Consider the following 20,885-nt stretch of genomic DNA (forward strand, 5'->3'; position numbering starts at 1 on the left):
TGCTTCATAGATATTTAAGGTAAGTTCATCTGTCATAATAGACCTTCCTGAGAAGTTTCTGACAGGCGAGATGTTTGCAATGTGTAGAACAGCATAAGATGATATCAGTCACATTGTTATTGACGAGGCCCATACCATCCAGAAATGGGGAGCTAAATTCCGACAGCCAGCAGTATAGTAAGCTACAGATTATACGAGCAGTTCTACCTGCAGGTATATGACGTTCCCAGTGTTTACTTAGTATTATTTTAATGTTAAAATAATCCATTCAAGCAATCGAAATTGCCAATATTGTATTATTTTGGTTGAAAGAATCGAAATTAGAAATAAAATTGAAACTATTTACTTATGTCATTATGTTGAATGGACAATATCTTTGGATATTGACCAAATATATGTAGTCAATATGTAATTGTATGATATTGTACATTTTTGCTAAAATCATACATTCACTTGTCTTCTAAGACCAACATATTATTGTCAATGCACTTGGTTGTAATATAAATTTAAATTGTTGCAATTATCTTAATATTAATTTCTTTATGTATACTGTCAATGTGATTTTGATTAATTAGCATAATGTGAAAACAGTTTTTCATATGTTCATTTATCTGTTTTTCATCTGCTGTCTAATGCCTTTTAGTTTTTCACCTTTTTTATCTTGCTAACAAAGTTGAAATACATGTTTAAAATTTAAACTTGTCCTTAATTGCAAATTGCTTTTGGTACAAAAATGCATTTACAACTGTTACAGTGTGTTTAGTCAAAATTCAACAGAAATGCAATTTTTCTTTATTGTCATTACCTCCCTTCCAAACATTGACTTTAGTACGTTTAGTATAGATAATTTCGAAATTAGAATTGAGTCGGTTTTACATATATCTCTATTATATAAAATCTTTATGAATGGATATAAATAAGAATATCGATTTTTGCCTAAATGTAATTGACTTTATTATACCTCACTTTTGTCTACAATGGTAAAATCCCATTACCCGAAAAAGAGATATTTTGACTATCAGAAACATTTTTAACCTTTTTGACACGTGACCAAGCGAAAGTGACTGTCAGGTCATGTGACTGCGCTGATATTTTGATTGTCATATAAGGGCAAAAATTTTTTTAGCCAAATGATTGCCTCCCCTTGTACACAATGTCATATTGTAATGAAGTCACTATTTAATGTGTATACAGGTGATTACCGCGCTAAAATTAAACTGTTGAATTAAATGAATTAAAAACATTTTCAAAACTTTATGTGATTAAGTTTGTCCGGTATAATAAAACAAGTATCATATGGCAGCGGGTGCGACATTGATATTGTCAACCCTCGAAACAGAATGTCACCACTCGGCTTTCGCCTCAGGGTTGACAATAACAATGTCACACACGATGCCGTATGATATTGTTAGGATGGATCGAGGGCCAAACGCTAATTAAGAAAAGCAATAAAAGTTTGCTATATTTATTTTCACACTCAACCTGGTGTAAAAATATGTCAATATTTATCTATATAACAACAATATTTAACTGTAACCATTCATTGAATAATACCTGTATCTTATGAGTATTCATGCTCAATATATCTTCTTTATCTTTATATTTATCTTTATCTTTATCTTATTCTATCTTTACCATTCAGATCAATATCCAGTCTTCAACTGATGGCCATTTAAAATTCGGCCTATTTATATGAATGTTTTTGTTTACATTGTGATGTCATCTAGAATCAGGTTTTCCCGTAAAAACTGGGTCACCCTCTAGAATTCTGGGAAACAAAATGGCGGACATTCACAACGTTGTTGCAGGAGCAACTTTATATAATTAATACAAGATAATACATAAATGATTGAAATAGTAATTATGGATATTACTTAATAAGGTACATTTCTTAATGTTATTACCAATAATGGTTACTACATATTTTCCGAGAAGTATTATTTTTGATTGAAAGAGCATTGCATAAAGTAGGTGGGGAACAGCACATCATTACCCCCACCTTTCAAGAATTGTCCCAATTCTTCAAGAAAAAAATTACAGGTAAGAAATTTTACTTTTAACATATTTTACATAGAATATAAAATCTACTTTTCATTTAAGAATATTTAAACAATGTCAATCTTAATAGCAATTTACTTAAATGAAACAGTCTTTTGTAACTATAACAATACAGTAATACATATAATAATAATGTTTTTCTTTTTTTTCTTGCACTACTTAAGTGTCAGTGTATTTTCCTGCAATATTTGCACTAATTAAAGTGTCCATAATTGCGAAGTGTAATAATTGTGAAGTGTATAAATACACAATGTACTTGTACCAATATTAAAATAGTAAATGTTTAAGATATCCTATTAGTAAATGTTAATGTTACGTTAATCCTTTAGTCATCTTGATCTCCAACAATCTGTTTTCTGTATTAGTTATCACATCAGTTTTCCTTTAACATCTGTTTTCTATTTTATATTTCTTGATAATTGTTATAATTTCATATTCATATCCATCATTTTCTAGAAATTCTTTGTCAATCTTTTCACATACTAGTTTTCTCTTTCTGTTTCTTCTATTTTCTTTCATTTCCTGGACATTCTCTATGTCTATCATCTCTTCATCCTCTTTTATTTCGATTTCTCTATACGAGTTCTTAAGTATTTTATCTTTATCAGATTTCTTATGTTCATCTGTCTTCCTTTTCATAGCTTCTTTCTGTTTTTCCTCCTTTTTCTTACTGTCTTTGTCTTTCTCATTCTTATCCTTCTTTTCACACTCTTTTAGTTTTTCATCCTTTTTCTTACTTTCTTTGTCTTTCTCATTCTTATTCTTGTTTTCCCCTTCTTTTTGTTTTTCCTCCTTTTTCTTACTTTCTTTTTCATTTTTGTCCTTTTTCTCTCCTTCTCTCCTAATTTCTTCCTGATTTTTCTGTCTCTCTCTCTCCTCTTTTTCCTTCCTTTCATTTTCCTCATTCTTTGATTTCTGATTTTCCTTTTCCTTTCTAATTTTCTTGTCATTTATTTGTTTCTCCTCGGCTTCCTTCTTTTTCTGTAACTCCTCTTTTTCCTTCTTCTCTTTCTCCTGTCTCGCCTTCTCTTCTTTTTCCTCATGCACCTTTCTTTCTTTTTCCTTTCTATCTTTCTCCTCTTTTTCCTTTTTTTCTTTTTCCTCTTTTTCCTTCTTTTCTTTTTCCTTCCTTTCTTTCTCTAGCTTATCTTTTCTTTCTTTTTCCTCTCTCTCCTTCTTTTCTTTCTCTTTCCTTTCTTTTTCCTTCTTTTCTTTTTCTTTCCTTTCTTCTTCCTCTCTTTCCTTCTTTTCTTTTTCTTTCCTTTCTTTTTCCTCATTTTCCTTCTTTTCTTTCTCTTTCCTGTCTTTTTCCTCCTTTTCCTTCCTTTCTTTTTCTTCCTTCTGTTTCCTTTCATTATCTTCTCTATCTTTCAATTGTCTTTCAACCTCCTTTTGTTTTTCCCTCTCCAACCTTTCTTTTTCAATAAATTCCTTCTTTTCTTGATCAATTTTTCTTTTCTGTTCATCTTTCTTCTTTTCATATTCATCTAACTCGTACATTTTCACTTCTTTTAAATAACTTTCTTCCTGGAAACTCTCAAACTCATCATCACTTAACTCTAACTCTTTCTCTAACTCCATTTCTTCCTCACTACTTTCTTCACTGTCACTACTATCACTGCTGCTGCTACTACTTTTCACTCAAAGTCCTAGTTCTTTCTTTTCTCCTGTCTGGTAGTATTGGTCTTGTTCCCTTCCTTGCTGTTATCTTCTCATTCAGATTTATACACCACTTCTTTTCTGCCCGTTCTAAAAATTTCTCCAACTCCCTCTCTGCTCTGTTTCCCTTATCACCAGTCATTTGATTAAACATATAAAAATCAGTTTTCTTCGCTCTGCATTGATGCGGGTTATCATTTCTCCTAAATATCTTCTTACATAATGTCATTTAAAACTAATTCCAGAATGCTGCTCTTTCAGATGGGCCATACAAGGCTTTCTGGCGGGGAAGTACAGATCTTCGCACACGCCGCATTGAAACTGCAAATAGACAAAAGGATACCCTTTTTACTGTAAAGCAACATTCATTTTTTTAATTTTTTTTTTAATTTATTTATTTAATAATTTATCATTTTTCTACCAAAATTCAAGTTTGCATATATACCATATATATATGACCATATCAATACTAAAGCAAAATATACAATATTTCTGTGTACCAATTTTAACATATCAGACTGAATTTTTCTTAAAACCAAATAGGTCTAATTTTCCCAGTATAATCTTTCAGTTTATCATGATGAACAATCTTTGGCTTTGAGTTAGCTTTTATTTGAATCCGGTATAGTACATCATTTACTTTGGTAATTATCTTACATGGACCAACCCAAGGTTTCTGAAACTTAGGACTTAAAACCTCGTTTTCGTGTTGGACAGTAATACCAAACTGCGTCACCATCTTTGTAACTTTTGAAACTCAACTTCACATCATAATTTGATTTCATACTGTTTCGAGCAATTTCCATATTTTTCCTCGCTAACTCATGTACTTGTTGTAACCTGTTTTCTAATTTTGAGACATAACTGGATTTGTTTTGATCAATTTCTTTATCATCTGTTTCAGGAGTACCAAAAATCAAGTCAACTGGTAACCTCAGTTCTCTACCAATATGTAACATGGCTGGTGTGAACCCTGTTGATGCTTGAACCGAAGACCGGTATGCAAGCATAACTAAATCAACATGTTCATCCCAGTCTTTCTGATTTGCTGCGACATATGGGGTGAGCATTTGAATTATAGTGGAGTTATGTTTTTCTATAAAACCGTTCCTTGCGGATGAAAACTGGAAGAACGCGTCTTTTCTATACCCAATAATTTACACATTTCTAGAAACAGTTTTGACTCAAATGTTTTCCCTTGGTCTGTATGACAAATCAATGGGCAGCCCCATTTATTATGTACTGATCAACTAATACAGTTGCCACTGTTGTAGCTTCTAAATTTGGCAAACTGTAAACATTCTGTCCATTTAGTAAACAAATCCCCTACCACCATCATGTATCTATTTCCTTTGTTAGTTTTTGTAAATGGACCCATAAAATCTATAGCAATTCTCTCATTTGGGGCTCCTACATTATAAGTTTTTAATGGCGCTTTGGATTTTCTGAGTGAACCTCTACGACTATTACATACATCACATGTACGAATCCACACTTCAACATCTCGTCTCAGAGCAAACCAAAAGAACCTCTCTCTTATTTTTGCTAGAGTTTTCCTTAACCCTAAATGTGCACCACTTTTACCATCATGTAACAACTGCAATACCAGATCCCTGTGAGACTTTGGGACAACTAATAATAACTTACATGAGTTACCATCATCACTTTCCCATTTTCTGTACAACACATTGTTTTTGATAACTAAAGAATCTAACCTTGCCAGTAATATTTAATCAAATTTAGAAATCTCCTGCCAGTCAGGCTTGACACCATTCAAAACTATATCTTTAATTCGTCAAGATTGAGATCATTATTCTGAATTTCTGCAACGTTAACATCCTCGCCCAGTAAATTGCTACCTACTGAACTACTCGAGGTTGTGCTATCGTTAGAACTCGTGCTAGGTGTTTTCTCATTATCATTATCATTGCTTGGATTTGAGGAATTACAGAACTTATCAAAACATTATCTTTTATCCCTGTATGACAAGAACTTGTACCTTGTGCATTCACAGAACTTATCAAAACATTATCTTTACAATCTGTTTGACAAGAAATCTTTTCTGTTTGTGCATAACTATGTTTCACCTCAACCTTTTTAACCATACCGAGACTTGTATTTTTGTCACAGTCTAAATTACAGCCATCAATACCCAGTTTGATTATCTTTAAACTCTTTGTTTCACTACCAATATCATAATTCTAGTAATGTTTGTATGTTTGAAATGTAGCCAATTCTGAGAAAAATCTGCTCAATAAATCAGAGTTCCACCATATCACCAAAAATATTCCTACTATCATACCAGTATTTACTACACCAAACAACTGTAGTAACTGTATCAACATACAAAGAAGAGTAACAAATGAGCAATTACTCTCATCAGTTTTATAGAAGTTGTCTCCCTTAGACTGTACCTCAGTGACATTAGATACAGAAATGCTGTTAATCTCTTTTGACTCAACTGTGCTACAGTATTTACAATTTTCATCATAGCATGGCCTCCTAGATAAAGCATCTGCATTTGAATGCAATCTACCAGAACGATGTTCAATTGTAAAATCATATGTGCCTAGAAAACTAAGCCACCTAGCTAATTGTCCTTCTACATTTTAAAAGATAGCAACCATTTCAGACTGGAATGATCAGATCGAATGACTATTTTCGACCATAAATGTAGTGGTGAAAATGTTTTATTGAGTTGATTACTGCTAACAGTTCTCGTCTGGTAACACAATACCGCCGTTCTGTTTTTGTGAAGCATTTGCTAAAATAGCCAATGACCTGTTCCTTACCATTTACAACTTTTGATAATACACCGCCCTGGCCCACCAAAGAAGCGTCCGCATCCAGAATAAAGTCATCATTTTCCGAAGGAAATGTTAATATGGGGGCATTAGTTAATGCTGTTTTTACCATTTGAAAGCATTCTCACATTCCTCTGTCCAAACAAACTTTCTACCATTTTCTGCTAACTCATGAATGGGTTTTGCAATAGTAGCAAACTGATAAACATAGTTCCTGTAGTAACTTGCAAGAGAAATGAAACTCCTGGCTTCCTTAGCATTCCTAGGGGTTGGCCAATTCTTTATTGATTCAATCTTTCTTGGGTCAGTACCCACACCATTTTCACTTATTGTGTGACCTAGAAAAGTGACCTCTTTTGAAACAAAACACACTTTTTAGGATTAAGTTTCAAATTGGCAGTAGTTAACCTCTGAAATACAAGTTCTAGATTTTTCAGTTGTTCTGAGAAAGTTTTAGAGTGACAAATGATATCGTCAAGATAAATTATCACTATGCTCCACAAAAGACCAGAGAAGACTGACTGCATAAGGCGGGTAAATGTTGCAGGGGCATTACAAAGACCAAAAGCAAGACGTTCCATTGCCATGCTCACCACCTGGAATTGAAAATGCTGTTTTGTGCCTATCTTTCTCATCAATATCCAATTGCCAGTAACCCGATTTCATGTCTAGACAAGACCACCACTTGGAACCTGACAAGGCTTCTATGCTGTCATCTATTCGGGGTAAAGCTTGCGAATCGCGAACCGTGGCATTGTTCAAACCGCGAAAATCACAGCAAAACCTGATAGATTTGTCGGCTTTAGAAATCATTACAATTGGACTATTCCAAGGGCTTTGAGGACATTTTTCAATAATACCATCACTCTCCATTTTCTTAATTTCTTCCTCCGCAGCCTTACGCTTTGCTAAAGGAATGCGATATGGGTACTTTTTAACAGGTTTTTCATTACCAGTATCAATTGTATGTGTAACAACTGTGGAATGACCAATATCACTGGAACCTTTACTAAACACATTTTGATGCTTCATCAAGAATGATTTTAGCTCCTCCTTTTGAGTAGAATCAAGATTTTTAGAAGATTTTTCAAATAAATCTGTTAAATGTTCAGGCAATTTATCATTTTTCTGTACATTTTCTGAATGAACATGACCAACAGACTGTGATTCAACTACTTCAACCGGTTCTAATATACCTGTTGTGGTATCTTTGTAAATCTTGACTGGTTTGTTTGAAAAATTGGCCAATCTAATTGGAACTTGGCCCGCTTTGGGTCAACTAACACCTTTGCAACCAAAATACCTGTTTTCTCAACAAATCACAAGAACCTTCAACTAAACAGTTCTAGACTTGTCTACATGATCAAGAATTTTTGCTTGTACCATAACCTCAGAATTTGGTTCAATTACAATATTCTCAGAAACAGCAATTCTGCAGCAATTTGACCTAGATTCATTTTTGAGATAACAAGGAATTTTGTCACCTTTTACCATCATACAATTTTTGCTAATTATCAAATCACAACTGTGTGCCCGCATAAAATCTATTCCAAGGATAGCCTCTTGTACTATATCTGAAATCAACATCTCATGTTGAAGTATATGACTACCCAAACAAATTTCCATAATTGCTTTTCCTAGAAAAGGTTTACTTTCTCCAGTTACTGTATATAACATTGTTGTAACAGGCACAAAATTTCTGGCTTTGTACCATTTTCCAATTCATCCAAGATTTTGCTACTTATTATAGAAACATTAGCACCAGAATCACACAAACAAGAAACAAGATTTTTATTTATCATTGCATCACAAAAATATCCATTCTGTTTGCCTAAACTATCGACTTGAATGGTTTCGGACCTTACATTCTGTTTGGTCTGGGTGAGGCCCTCCAGCCCGACCTTTGTCCGTTTCCCGAAAATCTATTACCTTGGAAGTTCTTGTCATTATCATAACTGAAATTTCTGTTCTGGCCTCTGTTATTGTTAAATCTATTCTGTGTTTGATAAGACCTATTATTATTGAACCTTTTCCTATAATTTTGACCCCCTCCTGGCCTAAATTGCCCTGACTGATGATTTTGTACAGGTAAATCCCTATTATCTTGTCTAGTATTATATGACCTATAAGATTGATCATTCTGTTGTTTTGTAACCCTTGTCTGTGAATCTAATTGCTCTACTCTCTCTGTTAACCTATCTATTTTTCCTAGAATATTTTCTAACTCTGGTTTTTGTGTAGACTGGTTTTTCCCAGTGTAAGCATTTACCGGTTCATTATGTACCCTCTGTTTATCAGCCAACTTATGTGTCTCTAACCTGACTGCAATTGTTTCGGCTTCAGAAATAAATTTTGGACAACATTCTCTAAGACGTAACCTTATATCAGAATCTTCAAGACTATCGATGAAAACATCTAGTGCCAAAATTTCTATTAGCTCAGAATTTGCATCTGGATATGCCTGTCGAGTCAGCTTTTTAACGCGCTGAGCTAGCTCTGGAATAGACTCAGATTTTCCCCTTGATAAAGATTTTAATTGTGACCTAAAAATTTCAGCCTTATTTCTAGTACCAAATCTTGCCCTCAGGACCTCAACTAGACTATCATAATCCCTTTTCTGAAATTCTGACATTTCACTCAAAAGTGACCTAGCATTTCCTGTCAGACGCCTGCCAAATATAGAGATTTGCTGAATAGTTCCAGTTATTTATCTCTGAAACTATGTTGAACTGTGTCAAATATTCTGAAATATCTGTGGACCCATCATACACCTGGGGTTTCATTTTAAGATTATTTACATTATTCACAGAATAACTGGATTGTACATTTTGATTAGTGTTTACATTTCTGTATGTTGGTAGTTCAGGCATAGAATAATTTTGTCTTGGCCTTAAATCAGTATTCATACCATTTGAATCAATATCTCTGAAGTTAAAATTAACTTCTGGGTCTGGGTGTGTCCTTTCAGAAATCTTACCATGTACCCTATGCAAATCTGACTCAATTGATTCCATTCTATCCTGCATTTGATCATGCAACTGTTTTAAAGTACTAGTCATGGAGCTCATTTCTTTTGTCATAGCACTTAATTTATTCTCAAGCAATGAGTTAATCTGAGAAATATCTCTGATAGGAGTACTTGTTCTATCCCCACTTAGCATACTATCATTTTCCATGTTTGTTTCTGAATTTACAGTGTTTTCCATTTTTAAATCAATAATACACTGCAATAATACTCAATCAAGTATTTGTAATCAATTCTGCTAATCTGTGTATTCTTTTTCTATTTTCAGGTTTCCACACAAGGCTGAGTGCAACTAGATCAATGTACTTTTGCAATAATTTGTTCGAAGATTAAATAAAATATTACAAAATCTTTTTTTTTATATCAATTTTCTATTATTCCTGTGAAAATTTTCTTTATTCTTGCTCAACAAGACTTTCCTGAAAATTTCACAACAATTTCCCTTTTTAATCAAATTTTCTTATAAATCTTTTCTTATTTAAACAAAAATAATTAATCCCACTTCTGACACCAAAATGTTAGGATGGATCGAGGGCCAAACGCTAAATAAGAAAAGCAATAAAAGTTTACTATATTTATTTTCACACTCAACCTGGTGTAAAAATATGTCAATATTTATCTATATAACAACAATATTTAACTGTAACCATTCATTGAATAATACCTGTATCTTATGAGTATTCATGCTCAATATATCTTCTTTATCTTTATATTTATCTTTATCTTTATCTTATTCTATCTTTACCATTCAGATCAATATCCAGTCTTCAACTGATGGCCATTTAAAATTCGGCCTATTTATATGAATGTTTTTGTTTACATTGTGATGTCATCTAGAATCAGGTTTTTCCCCGAAAAAAACGGGGTCACCCTCTAGAATTCTGGGAAACAAAATGGCGGACATTCCCAACTTTGGGTTGCAGGAGCAACTTTATATAATTAATACAAGATAATACATAAATGATTGAAATAGTAATTATGGATATTACTAATAAGGTACATTTCTTAATGTTATAACCAATAATGGTTACTACATTTTTCCGAGAAGTATTATTTTTGATTGAAAGAGCATTGCATAAAGTAGGTGGGGAACAGCACATCATATGATATTTATATAATGTTCCGTGTACTTTCCCATATCTGGGTTTAAAGGAAAGTAGTTTAGAAAGTAAGGCTATTAAGCCGGGTTGACCCCATTTAACCTATAGTCCTTGGTCAGGACTGACCAATGCCGGACAATTTAAAACCCACAGGTTTTTACTAAACATTGTAAAATCCTCTGATTGAACTTCCGCAGGTATTAACAAAGCAGAGAAAACATATTTTATATAAAATATATTTCATTAAAAAGCCATAAGAAACTTTAAAACCCATACTGAAAAAAACAATCAGCCTATTTTATAACCCACAGCAGGTTAACGCAGGTAGACTACCACGCTTAATCAGGTTAGTAACTAAGACAGTTTTTTTTTTAAATCCCCATACAAATTTATCCAATCGAGAGAGCTTACCGCATGGAGTGACAATCGATATTGCTAGATTATTCTTTTCAATATGGCGTTGTATTATACGTAGAAAATTTATCAACTTAGATAAAGGAATGGAATGCTATTTTAAACAGTTATAACAAAGGATATGTCTTATAAAGTTAAATAATTAAAGAAAGGACTTATAAGAACACGACAAAGATATGATTATTCGAGATTTCTACAAAGATGCCTTTAGTTTTAACTGCGTATTTGGAGGGGGACGGAGTACTTACTCTGACAACCACATGATACAAGAATGGAATTCGTTATACTGTGAAAATATTACGAACTTACTAAACGACATGCCTGGAATTCGGATAAATTACACCCAGCGAACTGCTAACTGTCTACAAATATGCCAAACTTGAAAAACAGTCGATCAATTAATAAAATCGAATAAAAAGGATATGATTTTAGACTCTGATAACAAAGGATTTGTGAAAATATTATTGAGAAATGAAAAGAAAGGATTTAGTACCATACACACCCAGAACATTTTACACAGCGAAGCTCACCAGAGGCTTCACCCGCGGTGCAATATTGTATCAGACGACACACTAGGACTTTCTTTCCTAGTATAAAAACCATACAACGGTAGAATTGAAGGAATGAACCTTTATTTTACAGTAGTTATTCAACCGTAGGATTGTAGAACAATCACACGCATGACTGAACATCATACTACCTCCAACTTGTGAGAGTCACTCAACCGTATACTTATGCCATAATCACACGCATGGTTGAACATCATAATACTTTCATGTTTTGAGAATTACTCAACCATAGGATTATACCATAATCATACGCATGATTGAATATACACTTTTGGGAGTAGTGTGGAATATAACGTTTATGGGTACATTTTTGTTAGTAGTAAAGACTATTATGTTCTTGATACATTTTAACTCTTTTTATTAAAATAATTTATAATTGTTTGTTCATTATGTTTTACATTGTTTACTCTCAGTGTTTTATACAATAAATCAAAAATATTTTTGTTCTTGTTTTTGTTTTTGTGTTAATTTAATCACTCCAGATCCCACTAGTTGTTTCCTTTGATTAGGTGTAAGATATGGTGATACCATGTTTCTCTTATTATTAGCTACTGAAATCATACCATTTTCAAGTATTTTACTTACACCAGTACTGGCAAGCCCAGACAAAGCGCCGATGCCTAGAGGAGCTAATATTTTTGGAGCTATTTTTGTTTCCATTGGAAGAATTGTTTTTCCTAACAAACCAGTCAAATTTCCAAGGAATCCCCCATTTTGACCTTGACTGGACATTTATTTTTTGAAATTGTAATTTCTAATCCCTTATTGTTTTTAATAGACTTTTCAATTTGGTTAATTTGTGTTTTTGTTAAAAGTAAAGGAAAGTTTCCACGTAATTGTTCATGTTTTAATCTAAAAGTATGTGGAATTTTATTATTATAAGCTTGTGCTAAATTTTTCTTTTGTCCATCTGTAAGGTTAACTTTATATTCAATATAATTTGATGACATTATATACTTTATATTTATTTTAATTCTTACTATTTCAATTTAATTTTATTTTAAACAATAACAAGTTCATTTCCAATAGTATTTATTTCAACTGTTTCCTCATACAATACAATTGCGTAAACACGAATATTAGCTGCTGGTTGAATATTTAACTTAACTGTTAATGTAATATGCTTAGGATCTTCTGTTATTACTTCCTTTTTATATTCCAAGTTAAAATGAACAAATCTAAATAAATCATAAAAGTTTGATCTATTTAGCAGACTTCCAGTAGTCTTATTGTTTTGTTTATAATAATAACTAATTACATCATCATATATTCTTGATATACTTGTGTATTCTGTTTCTGGATAAAAAATACCATTACCAACTTCAAGACGACAGGAGCTCAAAGTGCAATTATTATTTGCTGCATTAATTTTAAATGTATCTAATAAATGTGGATTATGTTCTTGTGAATTACTTTTGTCAGGTCGTTGTAAATAAACAAATACATGTTGTGGTTTTGTTATACCAACTGTTATTCTAAAGGTTATATTATTTGTTGTGTATCAGTTGATTGGGGTCACATTTCCCGAAGGTATGACCATCTTGCTTTTGTAAATCTTTCAGCAATTAGATTAAGTCCAAATTCATTGAAAATTAAACGCGGAACCCATAGAATTAATTTTGTTACAATTACCCTACCAGCATCAGCAGCATTAGCTGTAAAAATTAATTCATCATCATCCGTCAGCTGCTGTGTTATTTGAATTTGACTTGGAGGTAAAATATTAGTTTCTAAACCCTGAAAAAATGAATAATTATTTAACGGAATCTTAGCATTTATCTCACTACCACCTTGGATTGATAACTTTCTAGAAGCAAAACCACTATTATATGTAGCTTCGTCTTTTCTGCTTTCAGCACTAGCGTTAACGTCTAAATAAATAAATTAATTTGTTCCAGTTGATTCTGCATAATCCTTAGATAGTTCAACTAAATTTTTTACATTTATTACCTTGTATAAGTTATTACAATCATACACAATTTTTCCATTTTGTTTAACCACTAACTGATCAATTAATGAAGCTGCATTATTAATTAAAGCAATTTGATCTCCATCAGCATAATTATTATTATTAGCAAGTTTATTAACTATAAAACTTACTTCAAAATAACCATTAAACCAATCGAAATATGAACTTCTATCATTAATTGTAAAGTGATATCCGTTTTTTTGTTGCTTAACATTATTTCCCAAGACAGATATTAAGGCTGTATCTAATTGAACAGGAGTTAGTTCGTATCTCTCACAATATTGTTTTGTTCTAAACATGTATATATTATATATTATTTTATTTTTTATAAATTAATCTGTTAATACGTTTACGCCGAGCTGAGGTCCCAGAACCTGACCATATTCTATTTATTCTCATATTGATATCCTCCTTATTATTTTTACTGTTATTCTTTTCTTGTAATTCCTTAGCAATTAAATCACCAACTGCCGGAGCAGGTTTCTTTTTAAATTTTACAACAATTTTATTTGCAGCTAAATTTCCAACTTCCGTTCCAACCTTTTTTTGTTCCACTTTCTAGCGCAGCTTTTCCTGCAGTTTCCAGAGCCTTTTTTCCAGCTGTGCTAATTGAAGATGCAACTCCACTTGAAAACAGTTTCGTTAAAGTGCCAAAGATACCTGAGCCATGTATATTTTCTTCTCCTGTGTGAGCATCAACATAAATAAATATTCCTTTATGTTTGTCATACACTTTTTTGTACATTATATATTTATATTTCTTTTAAAATTAGTGTAAAACTTGTTTCAACCCCATTAAAATTAATTATTCTACCAAATATGTCTGTAATATATATTCTTATTGAATTTATAATATTTTTATTAATTTTAGAATATCCAACTCTGTTTGGTTCTTTGTAAATGGATAAGCTCTTGTTAAATCTGCAGTACTTAAAGCATAGATAATATCACTAAAATTACCATCAACAAGTGAATTATCAATAAGATCACAATGAATGTAAATCCAAGCAATGTATGAAAATTTGATATTCTTAAATCCAACATAAAATTTATCATGAATTGAAATCAAAATCTTAAAACTACTTAAATCAAATTCCAAACTTATTGGAGCAATGTCTGATTTATCAAATTCATAATCACCATTACTTATTAATGTTTGCCTTATATAATTATTAATATCTGTGTAACTGTAAGAACCATTTGTAAATTTAATATCTTTCCATTCTTAACCATTATTATAACGAATTCTTTTATTATCGTATTCGTCACTAATATTGTGCCAAGAGTAAGTCATAGTGTTAATACTATCCAAACCAATAACATAAGCTTTATTTTTATCTAAAATTAAAGAACGAATAAATCTGATTGTAAAGTCACTCGGAATATTTTTATTATCATCTTTAACTGTTTCAGAACTTAATACTATTTTTTGTTCCATTTATATAATTATTAAACATATCTTTTTAATAAAAGTGTAAATTCAAGAAAAATAATTTTTATATAACATTTCATGTTGTTCTGGTAACAATTCATTCATTTTTAATAATTCATCAATTATACTAATACCTTCATTTTTTACTTCTTCATTATTATTTCCAGCATCAATTGAACCACAAATTAACCCCAAGTCATTAACCAATTCTTCTGAATTACATGGACAAACGTCATAGCCCTGACCTCTAATTACTTTTTTAAATTTCATAGATCTTTTATTGATAGGTAATCCTGATTTTTCTGTTAATTCTTTAAATATTTTTCTAGACTGGATTGAATGTTTTTTTATTATTATATCTTTTATTAATCAGATCAATCAAATCATTATCTACTTTAGTGTTAATTACTTCTTTTCCAGTTGTTCTATCCTTAGCAATTAATTTGTTTTGACCATAAAGTTTATTTAAGTTAATAATTAAATTTCCATATTGACCATTTGGTGAAACTTATATGGGTTATGATGTTTTATTCCTTGTCCATATGTAGGAGCCATATCAAGAATACCCATCAACCGACCTTTGTACTTTATGAGTTCATCTCGTTCACGTTTTAATTCTTTTGCTTCTTTTTGCTTATTTGGATCATTTGATCTTGATTTGCCAGTTATTGAACCATTTAATTGTTTAATATTCGTAGTAACAACATCTATTGTACCTTTAAGTGTGTTTTTATTCATTTTATCAGAATCAGATTCATCTGCAGTAAAAAAGTCAAACATTTCAGACGGTTTGTAATATTGATATTCTTCTAAAACATTATCATCCAGAAAAGTATCTAAATCTACTGTAGGTATTTTTTTTTCTTTTGGTCTTGCTCCCAATTCTTCTGATTTTTCAGTTGTATCATCAGTTGTTTCAGTTATTAAAGCTTGTTGTTTTCTAGATTCTTCTTGTATTCCTTTAGTTAATTCAGTAATACCATGTGTCAGATCTCTGATATACTTTTTGGAAGTAACGCTAATTGCTCCTTAATTCCAGGTAATGCTTTTAACTGACTTGATAAATTTTCATTTGACTTTCTATTCTTTCAGTAATTGGTTTATAAATTTCATTATACAAATCCCGATTTGTAGCTTTTTTAATTTTTTCTCTCATTATTTCTTCTCTAAGAGCCCTCATCTTTTGCCCGACTAAGTTTTTTCTTATTCTCATTTCATTAAGTTTTGACTGCATTTATATAATAATGTAAGATAATGTAAAATAATGTAAGATAATGTAATATTATTATATAATGGAAATTCCAAATTATGATACAAAAAGTGATAAATCTAATAACTTTAAACAATTATATCCTTTTATGCCAGATTCATGTTTTAGAATGTTATGTGTGGATCTTCTGGATCTGGAAAAACAAATACATTAATGCATATGATACGAAAACCTCTAATATATTATGATAAATTATACCTATATGCTAAAAACCTAGAACAATCTAAATATCAGGATTTAATTAATCGTTTAAATGAAATTGCAGAAAAAAATAAAATAAATCCAAATGAAATACTTGAATATTCGGCTGATCCCAGCAAAATTGAACCTTGTGAGAATCTTGAAACAGGAAAACAAAAAGTAGTAATATTTGATGATTTTGTATGTGAAGATAAAAAGGTTCAAAATGAAAAAACAAAATACTTTATTCAAGGACGTCACAAAAACTGTTGTGTTATTTATTTAAGTCAGTCTTACTATAAAGCATCAAAAGATACTCGGATTAACTCTTCACATTATCTTTTATTTGAAAGTCCAAGTAAACGGGAAAATGATATGATTTGTAATTAACAAAATATTAACCCTAACTCTTTTGCTAATGCAACAAAACAAAAATATGATTTCTTATATGTTGACAAACCAAGGAAGTTTTTAAGAAATAACTTTACAGGAATTATATAGATGGGAGCTTTTAATGATGTAAAACAAATAAGTGAACCCGACAGTATAAGTAAAGTTAAATTTGATATTGATTTAAGTGATTATGCTACTAAAAAACAATTCAAAAAGCTTAAAAAGGAAACGGAATCCTATCTTCACAGAAATAAGGAACTTGATAACACAATGAACAGAGCATTAGATATGGGAGGTAATGAAATAATCAACCTAGGAAATCCAGATAAACCCAATGATGCAGTTCCAAAACGGTTTTTGTTTAAAACAAATCAAAGTGTAATAGAAGACTATAATCTTGAAGATAATGAAAGTATTAAAAAGACACTAGAAGCACAAGTAAAGAATATTGAAGAATTAAAAAAAGATTTTAAAAACAATGAAACATTAATAGTTCAATTACAAGGTAAAATTGAAGAAGAAATGAAAGCTATGGTTGATTCTATTAAAGAACTTGAAGAGAAATCTGATTTGACAGATGACAACATAAAAGAAGTATTCAGAACCAATTTTGAAAAGTTATACAATCAAGTCCAAGAATTAAAAGATAGTATGATTAAACATGAAGAACTAAAAGACAAGATTATTGAAGCTGAGAAAAAGTTACAAAATATGTATCAGTTAGAAATCAAAACAGAAATTAATAAACTAAATACTGAAATGGTAAAAGGGAATCAAGATTTACTCGATACATTTTCAAATAAATTTGCAGAATATAAATCTGAATTGGAAAAGGCAGCTTCACAAAGAGGTGTTGACCATGACACAGCATTAGATAACCTTCAAAAAGAGCTTAATTCTAAAATAGAAATAAATGAATGAATGAGTTGGGTTTTACGGCGAGTCGACACAAAAGGGTCATATATCGCCGAGAAAATGTTAAATGGATTACGTTTATTGCAAAGCATAAATAAAACTATTAAAGTAAAAGCGTAAATACATAAATAGTGTAAAAAATCAAATGCAAACATTAAAAAGTATAAAAGTGGTTAATAAAAATCAAATAAGGTTCAGATTTTATGATATATACCTATTTGTTTCAAAAAATGCAAAATTTTGTCGGCTGAAATTTGCTCGTACAGCTCTTTTAGAGATTCAACATTATAGTATGAGTTGCGCTGTGGATCGAAGTCTATACAGTCAATTAAAATATGTTTAATAGTAAGTGGTGTTTGACATGGTATACATTCAGGTTGATCTTCATTGTTCAGCAAATACGAATGAGTCAACCGAGTATGACCTATTCGACAACGAGAAAGAACAACTTCCTCCCTGCGAACAGATCTATTTCCTTGGTGCGATTCACCTAAAGAAGGTTTAATTTCACGAAGTTTATTGACGAAGCATTGTTCCATGAGGACTGCCATTTAGTTAAAATGTATTTGTTTGATATTGACCTAAAATCAGTATATGGTAATTTCAATTTAGATTGATTTAATGAAAGTGATTTCTTTGCTGCAGTATCAGCATCTTCATTCCATAAATACCAACATGACTATGAATCCAACAGAATATGATGGACTTTTTAAAAGATAGTTCATGAACCCTGAGAAGAATGTTTTGAATGAGAGGATTTTCTGTATTACGGTTGTGTATTGATTGTAATACAGAAAGTGAGTCGGAAAAGATGATAAACTTTTCTTCATAATATTCTGAAATAAAATTCAGGGCCAAATCAATAGCTTTTGCCTCGGCTGAAAAAATTGTAGCGTTATTTGGTGAACGTAATTTTGATTGATGCAGATGGCTAACGGCGGCACTCCAACCTTTGAATCATCTTTTGAACCATCTGTATAAATAGGAAAATGATCTTTGTAAGCCGACTTGATTTCGTTATATTTGGACTTGATATTCAGGGTTTGTTTCAATGCCTTTTTCAATGCGGTTTTCATATCAAAAAGAACTGTTGGAGAATTAAGATCCCATGGTGGTGTATTCAGAACTAAATTATCTTTTACATCATCAAATTCAAAATCAGTTTCCTTCATAGAATTATCAATGCGAAATCCAAAAGTTTTAATTTGTTTTGGTTTTCTGTCATACGAATCGTGGTATTTGGGTTAAATGTGATTTTATGAGCAGGGGTTGGATTTGTTGGCAGCTACCCTCAGAGCATATTGCAATGACAGTTTTTCACGTCTCGTGTAAAGGAGGTTCGTTTGCTTCAACATACAAGCTTTCAACAGGCGATGTTCTAAATGCGCCAAGAGCAATACGAAGACCTTGATTATGGATAGTATCCAACATTTGTAAATATCGATTTTCTGGCCGAACCATATACAACACAACCGTAATCTAGCTTGGACCTAATCAAAGCTCTATAAAGTCTTAACAAACCTTGCGATCTGCTCCCAATCAGTATTTGAAATTACCTTTAAAGATTCAACGATTTCAAACATTTGGCTTTCAGGTATTTTATGTGTGGTATAAAAGAAAGCTTATATCAAAAATAACACCAAGAAATTTTGCTTCGTCAACAACGGGTATTTTTGTACCATTTAGAAAAAGCTCAGGGTCACAATGTTGTTTCCGTAATTGACAAAATGGACACACTGAGTTTTTGGTTGGGAAAATTTAAAACCATTTTCCATGGCCCAAGTTTGAACTTTGTTCAAACACTGCTGTAATTGGCGTTCAATCGTACGCATATTTTTTTGAACGATAACATATTAGAAAGTCATCAACATATATGAACAATCTATACCCTGGTGACAAACATTTCACATATTATTAATTTTGATGCTAAAAAGTGTGACAGATAAAATAGAACCTTGTGGAACTCCCTGTTCTTGCTCAAAAGAGTCAGAAAGGGTAGAAACCAACACGTACTTTAAAATTGCGATCTGATAAAAATTGCGTTTATAAATGTTGGAAGACGACCTTTTAAACCCAAGTCGTTAAGATCATTCATAATACCATATTTCCATGTAGTGTCATAGGCTTTTTCTAAATCGAAAAAGACAGACACTAAATGCTCTTTTTTAACAAATGCATCACGAATAAAATTTTCCAGTCTGCTTGCGAAAACCGCTTTGAAAGTTTGTTATTAGGCCTTGAGATTCAAGATACCAAACTAGTCTAGAATTGATCATACGTTCTAGCGTTTTACATAAACAACTGGTAAGTGCAATCGGTCTATAATTACTGGGGTTAGTGCTATCTTTCCCGGGTTTTGGTATTGGAATAACTATAGCTTCTCTCCAGGAATCTGGAAAAATGCCAGTTTTCCATGTAATATTATAAATTTCAAGTAGGAGGTCTAATGATTCTTGTGGTAAATGTTTTAAAATGTTGATAATGAATTTGGCCGGACCAGCTGCGGTATCGTGACATTTATCTAAAGCGTCAAGCAATTCTGTGAGTGAAAAGGTTTATTAATAATCTTCATCATTACTTGAATCAAAATTTAATGGTTTACTTTCTTTAGTCGATTTTATGTTTTGAAACCGTTTATCATAATTGTTTGATGAAGAGTTTTTTGAAAAAGTTTTACCAAGTGTATTGGCAATGTCCTCCTTGGTAGATGCAATAGACTGGTCTGACTTTGTAAGATGGGAAACATTTGAAGATTTTCCTTTTCCACTTATTTTGCGAATCATTTCCCAGACTTTTTTTAACCGATGACCTAGAATTAAGTTTTGAAACGTATGAATGCCATGATTTTTTCTTTGCTTGTTTTATAGTTCTGCGAGCTTTGCTCTCAGAATCTAAACTGATTGTAGGTTTTCTTTCGTCGGCCGTATATTGAACTTTTTAATGGCCGCTCTACGTTTTCGAACAGCAGTCTTACAATCATCATTATACCAAGGCTTATTTTTATGTTTACCATTTCTTGAATTTTTAGGAATGGACTTGTCAGCAATATCGGACAGAAGAACTGAAAACCGATCAATAGGATCATAAAAATTAGTAA

The 20,885-nt window shown here is 31.5% G+C and overlaps 1 protein-coding gene and 1 long non-coding RNA gene across 2 annotated transcripts; one reads left to right on the forward strand and one right to left on the reverse strand.

The window, feature by feature from the left end:
• Positions 1–1,768: 1,768 nt before the first annotated feature.
• Positions 1,769–10,256, forward strand: LOC128557622 (uncharacterized). The gene is made up of 4 exons (XR_008371271.1): positions 1,769–2,040; positions 3,979–4,070; positions 4,622–4,779; positions 9,815–10,256. It is a non-coding gene; the product is annotated as an uncharacterized LOC128557622 (long non-coding RNA).
• LOC123525754 (DNA ligase 1-like) lies at positions 2,362–3,708 on the reverse strand. Its single transcript, XM_053545263.1, has one exon. The coding sequence runs from the start codon at positions 3,637–3,639 to the stop codon at positions 2,443–2,445; it is 1,197 nt and encodes a 398-aa protein (XP_053401238.1). The 5' UTR covers positions 3,640–3,708; the 3' UTR covers positions 2,362–2,442.
• Positions 10,257–20,885: the final 10,629 nt, after the last annotated feature.

Source organism: Mercenaria mercenaria, chromosome 6 (assembly GCF_021730395.1).
Source record: "Mercenaria mercenaria strain notata chromosome 6, MADL_Memer_1, whole genome shotgun sequence".
NCBI lineage: Eukaryota > Metazoa > Mollusca > Bivalvia > Venerida > Veneridae > Mercenaria > Mercenaria mercenaria.

Coding starts and splice junctions, on each gene's coding strand:
- LOC123525754 (XM_053545263.1), bottom strand. CDS start 3,639: ATGGAGTTAGAGAAAGAGTTAGAGTTAAGTGATGATGAGTTTGAGAGT.